Raw genomic sequence first — 22,241 nt, forward strand, 5'->3', positions numbered from 1 at the left:
CACATAGATTTTTACTTCTGTTGTTTTTATTAAAGCAAAGGCTATGAAGCATGCACTTTATGCATGGTTGATTAAGCAAAGTTATTTCATTCCTTTTTAATAACTGGTTTGTACTTATATATATATATATATATATATATATTTTGTTGCAGAGTCACATATTGGGCTTTTTGACATTATTGCAGAAAGATCTTCTGGCCTTGACCTTTTAACTATTCCCAGAACACGTCTTAAAGAGATCCCCAACTTTGAAGAACTGTCTTTGAACTGTCTCTCTCAATAGGAGTTGTTCCGGCTTTGTAAAAACTAATATCTTGGAATAAGCACTTATTGTATTATTGTCTACTATCGATATGAATCCCTAAATGTAATGTAAATATAATTTGTCGTAGAAAAAACATGAAATGTAATACTCATTATTTAACCTAGGGAGGCCGTCATTTCTTTTTCCATGACGTTAAATAATGCCTGCAATCTGAATGATTCAGACACAGTGCAGACAAACTACTCAGTTCTTCCGTAGATATAAGGTGCTGTAAGATAAAAATATATATATACAGTGAGGGAAATAATGATTTGATCCCCTGCTGATTTTGTAAGTTTGCCTGCTTATGAAGAAATTAAGGGTCTATAATTTTATGGTGGGTTTATTTTAACTGACAGACAGAATATAAAAAAATGCAGGGAAAAAATGTATATAACAGATATAATTTGATTTGCATTTCAGTCAGTGAAATAAGTATTTGATCCTCTACCAACCAGCAAGAATTCTTTGATTATTGGTTTGGTTAGAAGATGGGTTGGAAGATGAAGATGGCGCCAGTATGCTTCGACTATTGTGTGTGTTTATGTTACTTGTAACTTGTAGAATCTTCGCCAAAGATCTGGTCAACTTTGATTATTATGGACAAAAAACTCTGCCTCCTTACTATTGGACATCACAACATACCTCCGCCACGCAACAGCGCCACCCCCGCGGCGAAAACGGCACCGCCGCCGGGGTAAGCGTAGTGGCCATCTCGTGAGGCTGAGGGCCGGATTGGTATGTCCTGAACGAGGTGGATATGGAGCGAGAAGTCCCCTTTGTATCTCTCCTGTTGCTGCATGGTTGGTACCACTGGCGGGCTCGGATGTGATGTTCCAGCCACACTGACCCTGCCCTCCTCGTTTCCACTGGAGCAGAGTAAATATGGGGAATCTTGCGGCCTCTGTGTCAGCCCTCCATGTCAGCTATTCGCCCTGACCCGACAGCTTTTTCCAGGTTTGGCCTTGTAAACGGCAGATTGCTTAAGGATCTCCTCATATCCCGAGAACTGGACTTCCTTTTTATCTCCGAGACCTGGCTGAGTGTTGGTGTGACCACTCTGGCTGGATTACTGTAATTAGGATTCATTTTAAAATAATTTTAGTTGCTTTTAAAGCCTTGAATTGCCTTGCCCCACCTTACCCTCTCTGAGCTGCTGCACCCCTACACTCCCAGCCAATCTCTCAGGTCAGCTGACCAGCTGCTCCTGACAGTGCCTGAAGCTAGGCTTAAGCTAAGAGGGGATCAAGCGTTTGCCGTTGCAGCTCCAAAACTTTGGAATAGACTGTCACTGTACATTAGACAGGCCTCTTCTCTGTCTCATTTTAAAACTCTTCTTAAAACCCACCTCTTTCTTTGGCTTTTGACACCAGGTAGAGTGTTGATTTTAAGTGTATACGTGCATATTCTTTATCTTCTTTTATTGTGTATTTCATATTTTTATGGTGCTTCTTTTGTGTTATCTATTTATTCAGTTTTATCGTTTTGTGCAGCAATTTGGAAACCTTGTGTTTGTTAAAACCGTGCTATATAAATAAAGTGGATTGGATTGGTTATGTGCCTAAATGGACCACAGATTAGTCCTGTCACTGCAAGACAGTACACCTAAATCAGCTTATGTATATACAGTTGAAAGAAAAAGTAGAAGACATTAGCTAGGGTTTCACATACTTTTTCCACCCTGCACTATGAATGTTTACATGTTGTGTTCAATAAAAACATGAAAACGTATAATGTTTGTGCAGTATTAGTTTAAGCAGACTGTGTTTCTCTATTGTTGTGACTTAGATGAAGATCAGAACACATTTTATGACCAATTTATGAAGAAATACAAGTAAGCCCAAAGGGTTCACATACTTTTTCTTTCAACTGTAAATGCCTGCAAATAGAATCTGTATCTTTCATTCAACCTCTCCACCACCATGGTCCAGACCAAATAGGTTTCTGATATCAGGGACAAGATTGTAGACCTGCACAAACCTTGAATATGCTACAGCCAGAAGCTCGCTGAGAAGGAGGCAACTGTTGGTGTGATTATTTGGTAATAGAAGAAATACCAAATAACTATCAAATAACTAATGGTCTGGAGCTCCCTGCAAGATTTCCCCAATGGAGTAAAGATGATCATGAGAAAGGTTAAAGATCAGCCCAGAACTATTTGGAAGAAGCTTGTTCATGATTTCAAGACAGTTTGGACCACAGTTAACAAGCAAACCATTGGTAGCACGCTATGACACAATAGATTGAAATGTATCCTAAAATCTTGGACGAGAACCTCCTCCCCTTAACTAGATCACTGAAGATGGGTCGTGGATGTCCCTTTAACATGACAAAGACCCAAAACATATTGCCAAGACAACCAAAGAGTGGCTTAAGGACAGGCACATTAAATGTCCTCTCCAGTCTTTAGACCCTATAGACCTGTAGAACATCTGTGAAGAAGGATAAAACTCTTTAAAGAAACCTTAAAGATTGACAGAGGAGTGGACTAAATGTCTCCTGACACATGTGCAAACCTGCTGACCAACTATCAGAAATGTTTCACCTCTGAAGTTGGTGGAGAAACCCTTGTTGGCAACCACAAAGTTATGTTTTGCTTAGTTCACTGAAATGCAAATCATTTTATATCCGTTATATACATGTTTTCCCATGCTTTTTTATATTTTGTCTCTATCAGTTGAAATAAACCTACATTAAAAATTATAAACCTTCATTTCTTTGTAAGCATGCAAACTTACAAAATCAGCAGGGGATCAAATCATTCTTTCTCTCATTGTACAGTTGTGTTCAAAATTATTCAAACCCCACTGAAATTGATTGTTTTGGTCGGTTTGACATTTATTATGATCATTCAGTCATCCTGCTTACAATTAAATCAAAGAGGCACGTGTAGGTCAGACAAATATAACATAACATTTATAATGAAATAACCACAAATGTCTTTTCTGAGCTCACATCATTATCATGGTGATAGCGATGGCCACTTCAAAATGTTCCAGCCTTTAATCTGCAACCATGCTCTAGTGGACTTGGAGGTATGCTTGGGATCATTGTCCTGTTGAAAGGTCCAACGTCTTCCAAGGCTCAGGTTTGTGACGGACTGCATCACATTGTCATCCAATATCTCTTGGTACTGAAGAGAATTCATGGTACCTTGCACACGCTGAAGCTTCCCAGTACCTGCAGAAGCAAAACAGCCCCAAAGCATGATTGACCCCCCCGCCATGCTTCACAGTAGGCAAGGTGCTCTTGCCTTGTTCTTCCTCCTCCTAACATAGCGTTGATCCATGGGCCCAAACAGTTCTAATTTTGTTTCATCAGTCCACAGAACACTATCCCAAAACTTCTGTGGTTTGTCCACATGACTTTTGGCATACTGCAGTCGACTCTCCTTTTTCTTTGGGGACAGCAAGGGGGTGCTCCTGGGAGTTCTGGCATGGAGGCCTTCATTACGCAGGGTGCTTCGTATTGTCTGAGCAGAAATTTCAGTACCCACATCTGACAAATCTTTTCTCAGTTCCTCAGCAGTCACACGGGGACTTTTCTCCACTCTACGCTTCAGGTAGCGCACAGCAGTCGAAGTCAGCATCTTCTTTCTGCCACGACCAGGTAGCGTTTCAACAGTGCCCTTTGCCTTGAATTTGCGAATGATGCTTCCTATGGTGTCTCTTGGTATGTTTAACATCTTTGCCATCTTCTTATAGCCATTGCCCTTCCTGTGAAGAGTAATCACCTGTTCTCTTGTCTTCCTGGACCATTCTCTTGACCTCACCATGTTTGTAACCACACCAGTAAATGTCTAGAAGGAGCTGAGTATCACAGTCATTTTAAAGCTGCCTAATTGGTGCTTATTAGGCTTTATTGCTGCTCCCTGATATCCACAGGTGTTTCAATACCTGATTGAAAACACTTCATTGAACCTCTGTTCTTCAGAGTGGTAGTCTTTAAGGGGTTGAATAATTATGTCAATGAAGAATTCACAAAAGAAACATTTACTACTGTATTACAAAACTAATTGATGTCATTTTAGTTGCATATGGTTCCTTAAGAAGTCCTTGTAGGATTTCATTCTGAATACAATTACAAATGTACACTAAATTCCCTAAAACCATTTACAGCATTGGGGGTTGAATAATTTTGAACACAACTGTATATACACAATATTTTTAGCCATTAAAAAGATGCATTTTAGATGCTGATACTGTCTCTCTCTCTCAGAAATTTGCCGACGTGGACTGTCACCTATTGTAATACAATTCATTAAAAGGAAGGAAGGAGGCGGGAACCGGCAGACATTTAAACATTTAATAACAGAAATAATAAAAGCCGGCGGCCACTCACGGCCGACCGCCGGCGAACAAAACATAAATACAAAACACAAGAACATAAATATTAGATTAGATTTTTAGATTAGATTCAACTTTATTGTCATTACACATATACAAGTACAGTGTAACGAAATGTAGTTTAGGTCTAACCAGAAGTGCAATTAGCAAGTGCAGATATACAGTGTGAATAAATACAGAATACAATATTAGGAAAATACTATACAATGGGCATGTACTATGAAAATATGACAGTCGGTATGTACTATGAACAATATAAACAGAAGGATATATACTGTGAACAATAATGTACAGGTGGTTATGAACAGATAACAATATAGACTATACAATAGTGCAAGTGACTTGAGTGTGCATTAGTTACAGACATTAGCTATTAAAGTTACAGTGCAGTACATGAGTTGATGCGGTTATTGAAGTTATAGTGCAATACACGAGTAGATGCAGTTATACATTTACAGTGCAGTAGATGAGTTAGTGCAGTTATTGAAGTTACAGTGCAGTAGATGCGTTAATGCGGTTATTAAGGTTACAGTGCAGTAGATGAGTTAATGCAGTTATTGAAGTTATAGTGCAATAGATGAGTAGATGCAGTTATTGAAGTTATAGTGCAATAGATGAGTAGATGCAGTTATTGAAGTTATAGTGAAATAGATGAGTAGATGCAGTTATTGAAGTTATAGTGCAATAGATGAGTAGATGCAGTTATTGAAGTTATAGTGCAGTAGATGAGTAGATGCAGTTATGAAAGTAACAGTGCAGTAGATGAGGTAATGCAGTTATAAGAGTAGTCCATTATTGCAAATGAGTATTCAGTGTAATATTCCAGGTGTGCAAGTGAGCAGTATAGAGTGCAAATGATGCTATGTGTGTGTAAACAGTCCGATAGAGCAGATACATGAAGTACTGGTGTGTACAGTTCAGTCATGCATGGCAGCCCTGTAGTGCAATGTAAGCAATGTAATAGCAGCATTACAGTTAAAGTTATGAGGGGTAGTGGAATCAGTGGGGGACAGCGTTCAATAATGAAACAGCTCTGGGAAAAAAGCTGTTTCCTAGTCTGCTGGTTCTTGTCCGGAGGCACCTGAAGCGCCTGCCGGAAGGCAGGAGAGTAAACAGTCTATGAGCGGGGTGAGAGGAGTCCTTGAGAATGCTGCAAGCTCGACGCAGACAGTGTTTCTTTTGGATGTCCTCAATGGAAGAGAGTGTAGTCCCTGTGATGCGCTGGGCTGTTTTCACCACCCGCTGCAGTGCCTTGCGCTCAGCACAGAACAGTTCCCGTACCAGACTGTGACACAGTTGGTCAGGATGCTCTCTATCGTGCAGCGATAGAAGTTCACCAGGATAGTTGAAGACAGTTGGTTCTTCTTCAGTGTCCTCAGAAAGAAGAGACGCTGGTGAGCCTTCTTGACCAGGCATGAGGTGTTGGTGGTCCAGGACAGGTCCTCCGAAATATGGGTCCCCAGGAGCTTAAAACTGGAAACACGTTCGACAGCCGTCCCGTTAATGTGGATGGGGTCGTGTGTGACTCCTTTCGCCTTCCTGAAGTCCACAATGATCTCCTTTGTCTTGGAGGTGTTAAGGAGCAGGTTGTTGTTTGAGCACCATGTGGCCAGGTGCCGTACTTCCTCCCTGTAAGCAGTCTCATCGTTGTTGCTGATGAGACCAATCACTGTTGTATCGTCTGCGAACTTGATGAAGGAGTTAGTTCCATTCACAGGTCTGCAGTCGAGTGTGAAAAGGGAGTAGAGAAAGGGGCTCAGTACGCAGCCCTGTGGTACACCAGTGTTGAGGGTGATGGTGGTGGAGCAGATGTGGCCTAACCTAACAAGCTGAGGCCTGTTCGTCAGGAAGTCCATAATCCAGTTGCAGGTTGAATTGTTAATGCCTAGGTTTCCAAGTTTGATGATTAGCTTGGAAGGGATGACGGTATTGAATGCAGAGCTGAAGTCTACAAACAGCATGCGTGCATAAGTGTCATGAGTGCAGTGCCATGGACGCAATATAAACTTAACACAAGTTCGGGCCCGGTCCTCTCTCTTCGACTGTCCGGTCGCTCGTTCCTTTTATATGCTCCCAATCTCCTACGTGATTCGAGCCCGGTGTGCGCACAGCTGGCGCTAATTCACAATTACTCACCGGACTCGAACCACGGTCTCGCCCCGCCTACTCTACTACACCTATCATCCGCGTCTGCTATAATTCAGAATGAATAACTAAACCGCCAGCATTTTCTTACTTTGGCATTATCGCGTACTGTATACATTATGAGAATATAACCGATAAACAGAGTGTAATGTCTTAAAGTTTTCAATATTGTTTATATGACTATGTGGTGTTTTTAATATGCTTTAAAATAAACAATGTGCAAATTCATCATTTTAACAATAATGAAGAGTAGGACACGGAGTAAAAATGTCCTGGAAAAGAAAGCATAAATCCAGGTGTCAGAAATGTAATGAAAGAAAGGAAAGGGAGGCAGAACTGCTTTAACCTTTTATTGTGGCCAGCCTTAGGCACACCTGTGCAATAATCATTCTGTCTAATCAGAATCTTGATATGCCACACCTGTGAGGTGGATGGATTATCTCGGCGAAGGAAAAGAGCTCACAAATACAGATGTAGACAGATTTGTGAACAGTATTTGAGAGAAATAGGCCTTTTGTATCCATAGAAAAAGTCTTAGATCTTTGATTCAGCTCATGAAAAATGGGGGCAAAAACAAGTGTTGCACTTATAATTTGTCAGATGTCTCCTAAGCATCTCACTTAGTTGACTCGAGCAATAAAGTTTTGACATTTTGGCACCTGGAACCTTTGTCTGCAAAATTCTCTCTGCAATGAGAAGACTGATTCACCACAACATGGTCAGGTATTCTTCAGTATAGAGTACATATCAAATGGTAAGACCCCAGATAAACAAAAAATGACACTATTAACTTAACGGTCTTTAAACTTTACGGTAATTAAAAAATTACGGTCACTGTGGACAGATACTCCAAAGTCTGCAGTCTGGTCCCTTTAAAAGGTCTTCCCACAGACATGGAGACAGCTGAGGTATTATAAACTGAACTGATTTAATCAAGTTTTTCACAATTTTGGAATTCCTTAAGATAATGTATTCAACAGAGGACCACAATTCATATCCCAAGTTGGGAGATCATTCTTCTCTCTCCTAAGTGTGACTGTCAGCCTATCTTCTGGTTACCACCCACAGAGCAATAGCCAAACTTAAAGGAAAATCCAGGCAGTTATCTCCGTACCTTCTACCATAACCACCAGAACTCCTGGAACCATTTCCTAGCATGGGCCAAGTACGCACAGAACTTCCCTTCCAGCAGCCATCCGCCATCCGCTATCCTCAGCCTGTATCAGTTGGCTACCAGCCACCACTGTTCGCCTGGTCAGGGGACCAAAATCCCCAAGTCACCCTATGGTTTAGGACAGCGAGAGGGTCTGTGACTCATCTCATCAACACCTTCAGCGAGTAGTTAGAAGACACCAGCTACAAGCAGATGCCCGGAGAGCTTCCACACTCACCTTTCAGCAAGGACAACAGGTCTGGGTCTCCACCCAGGACATCCGCACGTGCCTGCCCTACAAAAAGCTGAGTCCCAGGTTCATTGGTCCCTTCCTCATCATCTGTTAAATTAATGAGGTGACCTTTGAGCTGGAGCTTGCTGCACTATACAGAATTCAACCCACCTCCCCTGTTCCACGCTGCTCACCCAGAATCTCCAGCCCCATGCAGCCAAGGCGGTCCACTGTGACGTTGACCTCTTCGGCCCTCAGCAGATGGCCATGGAGAGGGAGGTTCTGTCACGGACGCATCAGGCTCAAAACCCCTTCACCTCACCAAGCACTATAAAAGTGCTTCTCAGTCCCCAGCATTTTTCATGTAGCTGTCCACCTCCGCTTGTCCACCAACTCATGGTAACACAAATATTCTGTCAGTTCTATCTCCAAAGACTCTATTCGATAGACTTACATGCTGTTGTTTGATACCTCTGCTGGTAATAAAGTCACCTGTTTGACTCCATCTGTCCCAGGTATTAAGGTATTTCTGGTGCAAAACAACCGAGCACCTGAGAGAGTGGAATTTCTAGTTGTAAAGATTGGCCGCACAAAATCAATTGGAAATGGGAGAAAAAAAAAATATTTGTAAAATAAATCTGAAAATTTCCATAACGAAATGAAGACCTGTTACTAGAGCACAAATGCAATTTAAAAAAGACATGTTCACGCAAGCACGGACTTACGCAGGCACGCACACACGCGCGCACACACACACAGGGGCCAATGAGGTTCTTCAACCGCATGAGTAACAAAGCTGACATTTCAAAATACATAAAAAACAGTTAAAAAAAATGTTTTACTCTCTTTTCTAACGTTTATATATGAAGAAAATTCACATAATTCATCATAAAAGTTGTGATACAGTTGGCCACATATTGACATCAAATACCTGGAGTGTAAACAGGAAACGAGGACCATATGAGGTTTAAAAGTTCTGTGTTCCTTAACATGCTTTGTGTTATTAGTATGCTTATATCTTATTATATAATATTTATCTTTAATGCAGAAGATGTGTGATTCCCAGAATCAACCAAATACAATAACTCTCAGTAGCATTTATTATAGCTTAAGTGTGTGTCGAGAGTTTTGATTAAAAATATTAATCGCAGTAAACGTTTTGACTGAATAATGGCCTTAATGAGAAACCAATAAGAAATAACTTTAGTAAGGAATGATTTTTAATCTTATTAAAATATAGCAAAACATTTTTTATTTTATCTCTGAGATCCACGAAACGTGTCCCATACATTCTCTGAATGGTTGTATGCAAGAATTTCCTGGTGTAGGTAACTCGTGTGGAGAGTGCGGCAAAATATTGTATGGAGGATACAAAGGGGGCGCCCTCGAGCACACTTCTGATCGCTCAAATGACACATCTTACGAACTTGGTGAGCATATGCACAAACCGCAATTTCATGTGAAGTGCATAATTTTGTGACATTTCCGTGTGAATTAGAATGTTGAATGGCCCTATGTCATAATCTGGGAGTCAAAAAGAACTTCTGGTTCACACAGACTCTGAACACTTGTATCCTGACCTCTGAGAGACAATATCAAAAACCGTCATCAGCATTTGCATATATTTCTCAATGTTAAAGGCATAATTCACCGGGTCCCTCGTATCATTCCAAATCTGTATGAACACAAACTCACAGTTCTCAAAATAGAAATCAGAAATAGTAACAGAGTTTGGATTTTTGGATGAACTGGCCCTATGAAGTTCTAGTGTTTTCATAAACAATATCCAATGCTGTGACATAGTTCTGAACATATATCTGGGATAAAGAAACAATTCCTGATGAAAAAAAAAGGTAATTTATTGACATTTTCAAACAAACAGCTGTCAAGGATTCGTGAAATAACAAAATATGCATATAATGTATAAGAAAAGAAAACACTTTTGTCCTGCCAAACAACATCAGTGAACATCAGAGTGCCGTATATGTACAAACACAACAGATCATGCTTTGGTGAACATTATATTCAACAGCTCTGGTCCAAGCCGTTTGATTGAATATAATTTTCAAAGGTGTTATTGCAGAGGTCTCCGGTGTCTGGCAGAGTTTAGCTCCAACCTTAAATAAACACACCAAAACATTATCATCAAGGTCTTCAGGATCATCTCAAATTTCACAGCAGGTGTGTTGTAGTTGTTTTGGAGTTAAAGTCAGCAGGACAACAGCCCTCCAGGAACTGAGTTTGACACCTACCTCTCTATGACTGTAAGTTCTCTTTTACAGGTGTTCATAGAAGATCATGTCAGACCACTGTCTAATACAAGATTTTTTGATAAAAAAATACAAATGAAATCCTATACAAAACTGAGTAACCTCAAGCTCCACAGCATTATTATTTCTTGATGACTTCCTCTTTGAGTTTTTCTGCCAGGTGTTTTCTTTTCTGCAGCTTCTTCTTCTCTTCAACAGAGATTTCCTTAGAGATGAAGGAAACAGATAGTTTCGTGGAGGTGCTCAGCATGTTTCAAACTAACCAAAATGTTCATGTTTACAGTTTTCAATATACCATAACACAATACAATAAACAGCAAAGCAGCTGAATCGAAACTAGTAGCTTATGGCACTTGAAGTACAAAGTATATGTTTCAAGGGAATCATACAAAGCACTGAAAATAGTGGAGGCTAGGGGTATATCGTAATCTTTATAACAAAGAGTCATGGTCCATGAACTGAACTGGAATATAAAGTATATGGACTTCAATATTTAAACAATTTAAAACATTAAACATTAAAATGCACTAAGAAATTCGTTTTCAAAACAGTAATTAAAACACAAGTGTAAAGAGTGATAGTGGGAATCAGCTGAACACACACCGGTTCCACATATCTCACGGAGGAGATCGGGAGCATAAGAGGAGGAGCGAGAGGACTGCTGACGGGATCGGACCGGACATGTGTTAAGTTTGTATTTATGTTCATGTTGCCGGCAGTTGACCGTGAGGTGGCTGCCGGCCTTTTACTTCTGTGTTATTGCTTGTTTCTTTTGATTAAAGTTTGTTTGAATGTTCGCTGGTTCCCGCCTCCTTCCTTCCCTAGGACTTTAAACTTTGCTACAACAAGTTTTTTATCGATTGCTCTGTCCATTTTTAGAAGTGTACATGTGTTTACTTAGTTTAATTAGTTTCTTTATATGAACTACAATTTCACTATGATAAACTATGATAATAGTTGATAACAAATTGCTATAAATCCAACTACATATGATTGCTACACGTTCTATAGATAATTTTATGGGACGCACATGCCTGCCCCCAAGTTTATTTCCTGTCTATGATTATGATATAGCAATTTATTTTAGATTTAATTCATATTACTATTAAGGTATTTTTAATAATATTTTACGGTATTGTATTAAAATAAATTAAAACTATTCAGAAGCTATTGATTCTTTGTGTTAAAGTGCACCCAATATAGAAATTTGACTTTTAAATGTTGTTTGAACATATCTGTGTGTCAGGCGTGTGTGTACAGAACCATCCAAGAACGATAAAAATCCGCACATTCTTTTTTTTTCAATTTTCATCCCCAATAACCCTTGACTGTCCTATTGAAGGAGCTGTTGACGATACTTGTTCACTTATCCCTGTTAACATGACATCACATTGATAGAGCCCTCCCTATGACTGCTGGTGGACTGTATTGTTGTATTGTAAACAAACAAGGTGTTTTGTTGTTGGATGCAAGACTGAAAACAAGTCTTCATTTACTCCCGACATCTGAGCCTCTGAAGATGCTGTGGATTAGTTTTATTTCTCAACGGAATGTGCAGAAGACATCAGGTGAAGTCACTTTAAACCGGGATGCTTCACAAACGAATAGTAGTTAAATGCTTGATTCAAAATGAGTCCTTTTTCACTTTTTAAAAATGAGACAAATCACTCATTTGTCCTGTAAACTTTCACTTCTAGAAAACAATGTGTTTGTATTTTGTTTATCTGTCATTTGAGAGCCATGTGCCCAACACCTGTAAAATTGCATTTTTCCATTTTAAGAATATATCTAAATTACATCATATGCTGTCACTGTCACAGAGAAATTAATTCATGCATTCATGACATCAAGACTAGATTACTGTAATGCACTTTTAGGTGGTTGCCCTGCAGGCTTATTACAAAAACTCCTACTGGTACAAAACGCGGCAGCTCGAGTTCTTACACGTACAATAAAGTATGAGCATATAACCCCGGTTCTGTCAACCTTGCACTAGTTACCTATAAAGCATCGCATTAACTTTAAGATCTTGCTTATTACCTTTAAAGCCCAACATGGTCTAGCGCCGCAGTATTTGAATGAACTTCTATTGTATTACAATCCTCCACGTGCATTACGCTCTCAGGCGTCCTGTCAGTTGGTAATACCTAGAATTTCAAAATCAAATGAAAGTGGGAGGTCCTTTTCTTATCTAGCGCTTAATTTTGGAATATTCTTCCCTGCACTGTCCGGGAGGCAGACACAGTCTGTCAGTTTAAATCTAGACTAAAGACGCATCTTTTCAATCTTACATACACTACACTTCCATAATAATAATCCTCAGAGGATTTAGGCTGCATTATTTAGATCAACTGGAAATAGGAACACTTTCAACAACAACTGATGGACTGGTTGTATCAAAGAGTGCAGAACAGAACTCTACTCTCAGCCAGTCTTGTCTCATTGTTCCGAGGTTACCACAGCGAGCAGGATGCAGTTCATGCCCAGACCTGATGGAAGTGTGGAGAATGGGAAGCGGCGACCTGACAAGAGCTGGATAAAGAAGGACGTGCTGACTTCACTACAACATTTCAAATGCTATTCGACTATTAATGATGATCTTAAATCTTTAATTTACTTTATTAGTACGTTTATTTAGCGCTGTCATGCAAGCACTGTCGAGCTTGTGCAGAGTCATTAGCTTTTGCCAGAGGGGAGATGGAATCCTCTGGTTGGGCCTGGGTTCGCCTGTGGGTTTTTTTCCATTGGATTTTTGGGTTCCTCGCCACCGTTTTGCACTATTTGCCTGGCCGGGGGTGCTGCTTTAGAATTAGAATTTTAAGTTTTACATAATTAATATTACATATAGGAATTTATAGTCTGTTTAATATTTGACCTGTGTTTCTCTCTCCTTTATCTTAAATGTGTGCTTCTTAGTGATAAATGTGTGTGTGCGTGTCTGTGGGTTCCTGTGTGTGCGTGTCTGTGGGTTCCTGTCTGTGCGTGCGAGTGTCTCTGTGCATTTATGTGTGTACACGTTTGTGTGTGTTGGTGCGTGTGCTTATTGTATGAGTCAGAGAGACTTTTTTCCACTCACTGAAAGTTTAAATGACGCTAGTCCCTATTGCTCTCAGAAGTACAAAATTCTGTAAACACCGCACCACTAGTTTGCGTACGCCTGTGTGTGTTTGAGAGCATGCGACGAGAGGGTCTGATTACATACAATCTGAAAGCGCAAACTCGTGTTATTTATACGCAGATTGATGAGAAAGGTTGCATGACAGATGCATGCAGATTCAGATCCACAAACAATGTTACAGCTCGCTGTGTTATAAAAAGTTCATTAAGATTTTCAGTTCGTTTTGAAACTATGGTGAAACAAATGAAGCTGTGGTGGGCAGTCATAGTGGGCTTCTTTATACACACACCCCTGGCTCTGGGCCGCGAGTCTCCGCTGATCCCACATGGTTTTTTTTAAATGGACGAGGCGTTTATGAGTAGCCTTATGAATAAGAAACGTAAGCATCCCTATGATCACGTTCTGATGAAAGGAAATCATTTGATGCTACCAACCACGACAATAAGGGGAATTACAAACTACCCTCATATGTGTGTCTGTTTTCACCTTTCTTGTTTTTTCTTTCATAACTTTAATTGTTTTGCTTATAGTCAATATGTTTCATGAACAGCTGCTTTGTAACAAAAAAAATTGTAAAAGCGCTTTTTAATTAATGCGTTAAAATATTTAACTCATTTTGACGCAGAAGCAGCTGTTTAGTCATGCTTTGTCTAGCGTTACATTATATAATCACGCTCTTATTCATGTAAAGGCCTTTAAACCATTTAAGCATGATTTGAAAGCGTTGCTTTGATGCGTTCAGTGTAGATAGACAGTTTCTAGCTGTGGGATGCTGCACAACACAATGTGACAGCGGTCCCGTCTGGTGTAAGTTATACAGTCACAAGCTTAAGGCTGCGTCAGTGAATCTCTGTCAGACAGCACAGCATCTGTATTAAGTTCTCGTTTGTGCTTAAATGAACAGAACCACACAAGATTATGCATGAAAGCCTGTTTTGTCGTGCATTTTCTTCAGCACAGATTTCAACATGTTAAATTAAATCTTAAATGAATGCAAAGAGTTGTGATCGAAATGTGCTGCAAGTGGCAAAGACGACAACAAAAGTGTTTCCAACTTGATTACTGTCTGTACTTGACTGTCTATACAGACATTCACTCGCTACGTAAATTATGGACATGTTCAAGGTCGATGCAGTATCAGCCAGCCCAGTGAAGAAGTACAAAATAAGTTTCCACAACTGCTCTTCAGGTTTAAATCAGGAATCTGGACACAGAATGAATAAAGGTAAGTACCTGTGTGTGGTGTCTGGGGTCCGGAGCCACAGGAGCTCTTTCTGTGGGGGTCTTTAGTGTCTGATCTCTCTTCAGAGCATGCAATTTATCTCTCTGCTGCTTCAGATACTCAGTGCGCTGCTGTAGACCCTCCTCGTCCTGCACACAATCATATGTGTAGAACACAATCATTAGCTTAAGGCTCAAGTGTACTACAAGTTGTAATTAAACACATTTTAATACAAATGTTAAAAACACGTGTTAGTTCATATTCATGGTGTCTTAAGATCACTCACATGTTCTAAACATTATCTTTTCTTATCTTTTTTCTCTCTGTTTAGAGTTGAGGGACTACATGCATCATAAGTTGAATGATGCAACTAAACAATATTTAGTAGTGCGTAAGTTGTAAGTTAGTGCCTGTTTAAGTTAAAACTAGACTAAGCTGTAACTTACTCACATCTGGTGCAGCCGGGCCCAGGACCTCAGAAGAGTGTGTCAGATAAGTCACATCAAAAATGTCACTTACAGTTTATTAAAGTATATTTAATTTATAATCACGGTTTTCTATCATTCGATAATGCTTGTATATGTCCTGTTTGTGCCCAAATAGATTTTCTGTAAAACTGCTTTGCAACAAAGTCTGTACGGGGAAGTTTCCCCTCCAACAGAGAATCATCAGTCTTGAATGATTAATGATTGGCTGTTTTTACTGGACAAGCTGCACTGAGCGTTGCAATCTTCCCATTCTAAGGTTTTAGAAGAACAGCATCATGTTAATAACCATTAATAAAAATAGTGAAAAATGCAACAGAAAACAAATTATATGAATTACAACACAACTCAAGTTACATTTGTGAGGAACGTATGATAGTATATTATTAGGTGCCCAAAACCATTTTAAGGTTGTGTGGTTATGAAGAGACCGACAGTAAATGATTGGCTGTGGTTCTCACAGTAAGACGTCTGGAGCTGTCACAGTCGCTCATGATCTCTGAAGTCATATGGTCGGCAGGTTCAGAACCCTTCACAGGTGGCCTTACAGCAGGTAGTGTCTTTCTCTCACCTGTACACACACACACAAACAAGCTCATGATCTTAACAGATCTACACAATCATCCACCAACTAAGACAGCAAACTTCTGAAATGATTGATCAAGAGTAAAGTGCAGAACTTGTCTTAATTTTACCACGGCCACTGATAAACAAACCTCCACATTACCAGAGAGATGTCAGTGAAATAGCACTTCTGTCTCTGCTTGAAAGTTTGTTTCTTCATTGTTACTGTGTAAAAATATTAAAATAACATTATGAAATGTACATCCAAAACCCAATTTGTATGGCAGACTTTCCAATTGATGGACAAAAAACAAAAGCGGTTTTCTCACAACAAATGAAACTTTTACTTGTGCAAAAGTATGTGAACACTTTTATTTCATAGCTTTTGCAGCCTTTGGATCTTATTTCTTTTAAGCAAGCGATTCCCAAGCTCGGTCTCAACATTTAAAATGAACCACTTGTGATGATAAATATAATATAATAAATAATGGAAAACTCTGACCTGCTCAAAGGGTTGACAAACTTACAAGCAGCTCTGTTATACGGGCAGCAGGGAGCAAAGAATCAGTTTGTCAACTATGCAATGCGAGTTGTTTGTTACAATACTTTTTGTTAATGTGATCAAGATGATTGTAATTGTCGGTGTCATCACTCAGCACTCAACATCAACCAGTGCAAGAGCAATAACGGTTATGGCTGTAACGGTATGTGCACTCATACCGAACCATCACGGGCAACATTCCAAATATAGTCATCATTCCTATGTCCTACTCGCTTGCAAGGCCAGAGCCCTTGGAGTTTAGACTTTGGAATGAGTAGGGCATGTGCGTGCCATTATGTAGATGTTTGGAATAGGGCTGCAACAAACGATTATTTTGATGGTCGATTAATCTAACGATTATTGGACCGATTAATTGACTAATTGTATATTATTTCAATGACTAATCGGTACATTTTTAATGATTATTCTGCTTTTGCAACTAGTTCAAACATTGAGTTATAAATCATTTACGTAATGAATAAAATCAATTCAGCTTTTGAAATTTGTTTTAATGAACTTGAACCAACTGGTTACTCTCTTTAAGTTTGCTGATTCTGTCCAACTCGAATCACACAAATACTCTTTACAAACTTTTAAATTAAAATAAAAATGAATAAATAAATCAGGTACATTACAAACCATTTTTTTTTTTATTTAAACAAATCTCTTGACAGAAGCATTAAGCAGCATTTCTATGTCAACATTTCAGTTTAACTCTTTCCCCGCCAGACTTGCCAAAATTGCCAGCCTACACCTACAACATTTTAACCCAAATTTAATGGCTCACAGTACATTTTCTATAAAGAATATATGGACAAACAATATGTCACAGTCTCTGCTTTTAAACAAAGGAAACCGTATTCTTCAATCTTGATTTGTTCTTTTTTTATCACTCCTTATATGTGGGTAGGTTTCTTCAAAGATGCATCAATTTGATTAAAAGAAACTTTTGAGATAATTAATTAACTCTCTTATAATCATTTTCCTCTCATGTGATACCTGATAGCATTATAATAATCAAAAAAGGCTTTATACTTCGCAAAACAAATAATAACATTGATCAAATAATAACATTGATGTAGTTATATGATTATTGTTGTTATTATCATTGCTATTATTATTGCATTCTCTCATAAAAAGATGTACCGCTAAGTTAGTTAGTTAGCTCTAGATGGAGAACACTTACCTCTCTCCTGCTCCGGGATGTTTCCTTTTTAAATACTCCAGCATGCAGGTTGTGCTGATGTGAAAGGCAAGTTCCGCCTTGCTTGCACAACCGCATTTGTTGTTTTCAATTTGGTAAATCTTTCCCAAACTTTACTTGTTCACATTCGTTTGTACTCCGCCATAATTCTTGCTGTGTGTCCTTCTACTGCGATAGCATTCAGGAAGACTGCATTACACTCTAGCGCTACAGTGCCGTAGCGGTCAAATTGTGATTAAATGTGCCCTTAAAGTAAGTCATGTAATCAAACGACTACTCGACAACAAGAATATTTGTAGACAATTTTTGTCAGCCCTAGTTTGGAGTGCACTTGGCAAAGGAAGTGATGTCATTTCCTCATTATCTTCAGCTGCCGATGTCGCTGTTTTAATGGCATAATTTAAGCATTTGCAAATAAACATACATTTTATTTTTAAAAAGTTTTTATAATATGCTATATCATATATAAACACTAATATATATCAAACTTTTCAAAATATAAAATGTATTGTTTATCTGCAAGCAGTTTTATACTTAAATTATGCCATTAGAATAGCGACATCTGCTGACACACACAATGCTTCATTCTCACGTGAACATGTCAGCTGAAGATAATGAGGAAATGACCTCACTTTCTTTGCCAAGTGCATACCAAACATCTAGATAATGGCACACACATCCCCTGCTCACTGCAAAGTCTAAACTCCAAGGGCTCTGGCCTTCCAAGGGAGTAGGACAACTCGTGACTGTTTGGTACGAATACGTATACCGCTACACCCCTAATAACAATAGATGAATTTGATTCTCACATGACGGAGGTGAAGTCTTCAGGACTCCATATTCCTTCAGCTCGTTCTCTTGTGAAGTGCCATTGATCTATAAGGGAAGTGAGAGTTTCATCAGCACACTGTCAGTGCATCAGCAGTATGACCCCACACATGCTCAGTCCTCTCAGTGTCTTACACCGTTCACAGAATCACACGCTGTTCCCAGGAGCGCTTCAGATAAACTGCTGGACGTGGAGGCCGTCTCCTCTTTCTCCTCTATCCTTTCTGCTATCTCCAGCTCATACTCCTCCTTTGACCTCCTGCGGAAGTCCAGCACATTACATCTAACATACCGAAATCACCTATCAAATAATAAGTGGGATTACAATGATCCAAAAAGATTATCAACATGATGAATATATAAAAAATGACTATAAAAGTGAACAAGAAAACGTTCTTAGGTAAAATTACCCCTTTCTGTAAGTAAAAATTGTGTCAGGTTTTTGTGGGCGGGGCTCAGCCGGAGACAGCAAGATCCCCCTGACTGCTTTACAAACACTAGCAAGCACATTTTGTTTGGTTGTTTTTTATGACAATGACTGGAAAAATGAGGATTTAATTTGAATATGTAAGGTCATTCACTGTCTGAGACGGCAATTGTTTTTGAAAAAGTCAACTTTAACGGAAGGAACCAGATTGGCCGACCCATACATGCTCACTCAATGGATGGATGAACCAGTTAAGTGGTCTGCCAGATAGAGAAACCAGGTGTGTATAGTAAAGATGCTTTTGTTATGCTTTTGTTGTACTTTTGTTGTACTTATGCTGTCCCAAATGCTTCCATTGCTTACCCCACCTGTAAGTCACTTTGGATAAAAGCGTCTGCTAAATGACTAAATGTAAAGAGAAGCAGTAGCAACATTAGCAAGAGCATTCTCACTGTTCCCTCTCTCTTTCTACTAATCCACTTAAGGCAACTGAAGAAAAAGGGATTACGAACGTTTTATGTTTAGTTTATGGTTTGATAGATCTGGATAGAAACATACATTGTTTCTTGTTTATTTCATTTTATTATTCTATTTCATTTATCCCATTTATTACAATATTCATCATATGTATTCATTCATTTATTTTATTATTCACTTCTATTCATATTATTTGCTCTTTACTTTCCTGTTGTTTAACCTCATTGGGAGTTGTATTGTGTCTTATGCTGATATGAGTATCCGTTGGTCTCCATCTCAAGGTTCATAATAATGTCATGAGACAATGTTTTGATACTGTAATCTTGAATGTTAAAAACACATATTGAATCTGTTTCTAGTCAGACGAAGTTTGGCAGAGCTTGACTGAGCATCAACACACAACTGAGATTATTCAATAAATCATTTGTCTGTCTATTTAACATCACTTCGTCTCCTGCCTGTTGTTCTTCCCTTTAGCTCTATATCTCCCTGTTGTTTGGGTTAAAGGATTGACTCACAACGGAGTTGATATCTCCAGGTGTAATTTGTTCCTGACGGAGAGAGATCTAGTGAACCTGGACTCAAAGTTTAGATCTATAAGATCTACAAGCCATATCTCATAGTTGGATATATCAGGTTGCTAGCTAACTGCTAGATATATAGCTAACAAAGTTATGTAGTTGCCAATGCGCTAAAGTTAATGTTATGTGAAAATAACTTCCCCAGTTTCTTCCCCAGCACACATGAGATATTTTTAGACATGCAACCAAATCATTATCGATTATGACAAAAGACAGTTGATTTAATCTTGAGTGATGCGCTGCAAACGCAAGCATTTCTGATGATAGTTTCTGTCCAGTCCTCTCGTTTTATTGGGTTAACCGACAGCTGTTGGCAGCATGTGTGTGTTAACATTTCAAATTGTAGCCAGTAGTCCAGGGGTGTCCAATGTTGGTCCTGGTGTGCCACAGTCCTGCAGAGTTTAGCTCCAACTTGGCTCAACACACCTGTTTGGAAGTTTCTATTCTGCTTTGTGAGACCTTGATCAGCTGTTCAGGTGTGTTTGATTAGGGTTGAAGCCAAACTTTGCAGGACACAGGCCCTTCAGGACTGATTTTGGACACCCCTGCTGTATTCCATTGACTTTGGCACTCAAGATATAAAATATCATCTTTTTGTGTTGTCATGTAGCTGACTTTGTTCTGGTTTCGCCAGTTTTCATTTAGTTTTGCCTCCAGCTAATGCCGTGACATAATCATTGTAGTAGAGTAGGCGGGGCGAGACCGTGGTTCGAGTCCGGTGAGTAATTGTGAATTAGCGCCAGCTGTGCGCACACCGGGCTCGAATCACGTAGGAGATGGGAGCATAAAAGGAACGAGCGACCGGACCGTCGAAGAGAGAGGACCGGGCCCGAACTTATGTTATGTTTGTATTTATATTATGTTTTGTTCGCCGGCGGTCGTCCGTGAGGGGCCGCCGCCTGTTATATTACTTTATTAAATGTTTAAATGTTTGCCGGTTCCCGCCTCCTTCCTTCCATTTTATTGAGATTTGTTACAATCATGATGAAGTAGACACTAAAACAGCTGAACGTAAATGAATGAATGTGGTGAACTCAGTGCTTGACATGTTAGATTTCATTGCAATTTCATTACATTTAGATGTATTCTTTAGCAGATGTTTTAATTCAAAGCGACTTGCAGATAAAAGAACATTTAACATTTTATGAGTGCGAGTGAATCTGCTCTACTTCTCTTTCACCTTCGCTTTTTTTTTTACAAGAGTTTCTCAGGTCAAGTGAGCTGTGTCTGCATGTAAACAAAGTGCATTCTCATATATTTCTGAACACAGAACTGAACTGAACTGAACTTCTTCTTTGGCCAGACACCAGACAATGCGCATGAGGTTAAGCCAGTCCTGAGAATTGTGAATGCCAGGAAGGCAACTGAACAAGATGGCATCCCAGGCAGTGATCATTTATTGTTTTTGTTAACGACATGTTTTAAATGACTACCATGAAGAAAATAGTCATAAAAATAAACTGACACTTTCATCAACTAATGAAACGAGAGGAAATATATCCCAGCAAGCAGTTTGCGGAGTAAGCGAAGTCGGAGGCTTCTGTGAATTTTGTTCGAGATGAAACATAAGGTTACACATTCTCTCTAGGGGTCTCAGTATTATCTGGAGACCTCCTGTGATTTATAAGTGACCTCCACACATCAGTATTTCATGTGACGCATTCGTAAGATTTACTCAAATTTACTGACTTATTTCCTGGATGTGATGTTAAGGCTTTGTGTATAGTTTGTATAGCCTATAGTTGTATAGTGTTTAATGATATATAACTTTACCTGTCAGCATTTGAGACCAGTGACCGCAAACTGGACAAAAGATCACGGCGGTTTAGACGCGAAATGTGAATCGGGACTTATGCAGGGGATCGATCTGAACTTTTTTTCAATATGTGGTATTTGAACATCATTTATTAATAGGCTTTATATCACATTGGAAAATCTGTTATTATTGTTCTCTCTCTGATTAATAACAGATAAATATTTCCTGCAGTCTCTGTGACAAAGTTTATTTGTACCATAAAATGCTGTAGTGAAATTTTCTTTGATCACCATTTCTTATGTATTCAATGCATTATGATTTTTCCTTAAAATAAAATTGTTCTTTAAAAAGGATTCTAATGTTATGTGAATTACAATCTAAGCATAATACATAGACTGGACATATATTGAGCTACATTTTGAGGTCATTTTACACAGTAATGTTGATATGGCACAGTGTTTACAGTGGAGCTGGAAATTGAAATAATTATTTTATATAAGATATAACTATGTTTGACTGAATTACAGTGATAGTTCACCCAAAATGGACAATTCTGTCATCATTTACTCGCCCTCTTCTCCTTTCATG

General features: G+C 39.0%; 1 protein-coding gene across 4 annotated transcripts in view; it reads right to left on the minus strand.

Annotated features, from left to right (window-relative positions):
* Nucleotides 1–10,021: 10,021 nt before the first annotated feature.
* The window catches only part of cfap36 (cilia and flagella associated protein 36), a 32,529-nt gene continuing 20,309 nt past the window's right edge, over nt 10,022–22,241 (minus strand). For 2 of the 4 annotated variants that reach the window (XM_056760334.1, XM_056760332.1), the window contains 5 exons: nt 18,548–18,671; nt 18,394–18,460; nt 15,737–15,846; nt 14,802–14,939; nt 10,022–10,655 (listed from right to left, as the gene is read on the minus strand). In XM_056760334.1, coding sequence (XP_056616312.1) covers nt 10,572–10,655; nt 14,802–14,939; nt 15,737–15,846; nt 18,394–18,460; nt 18,548–18,671 — 523 coding nt within the window. In that variant the 3' untranslated portion in view covers nt 10,022–10,571. The remainder of the gene's footprint in view (nt 10,656–14,801; nt 14,940–15,736; nt 15,847–18,393; nt 18,461–18,547; nt 18,672–22,241) is intronic. The other 2 variants (XR_008908223.1, XM_056760333.1) reach the window with 2 other exon arrangements.

The sequence above is a fragment of the Triplophysa dalaica genome, chromosome 11 (assembly GCF_015846415.1).
Source record: "Triplophysa dalaica isolate WHDGS20190420 chromosome 11, ASM1584641v1, whole genome shotgun sequence".
In the NCBI taxonomy this organism is placed as follows: Eukaryota; Metazoa; Chordata; class Actinopteri; order Cypriniformes; family Nemacheilidae; genus Triplophysa; species Triplophysa dalaica.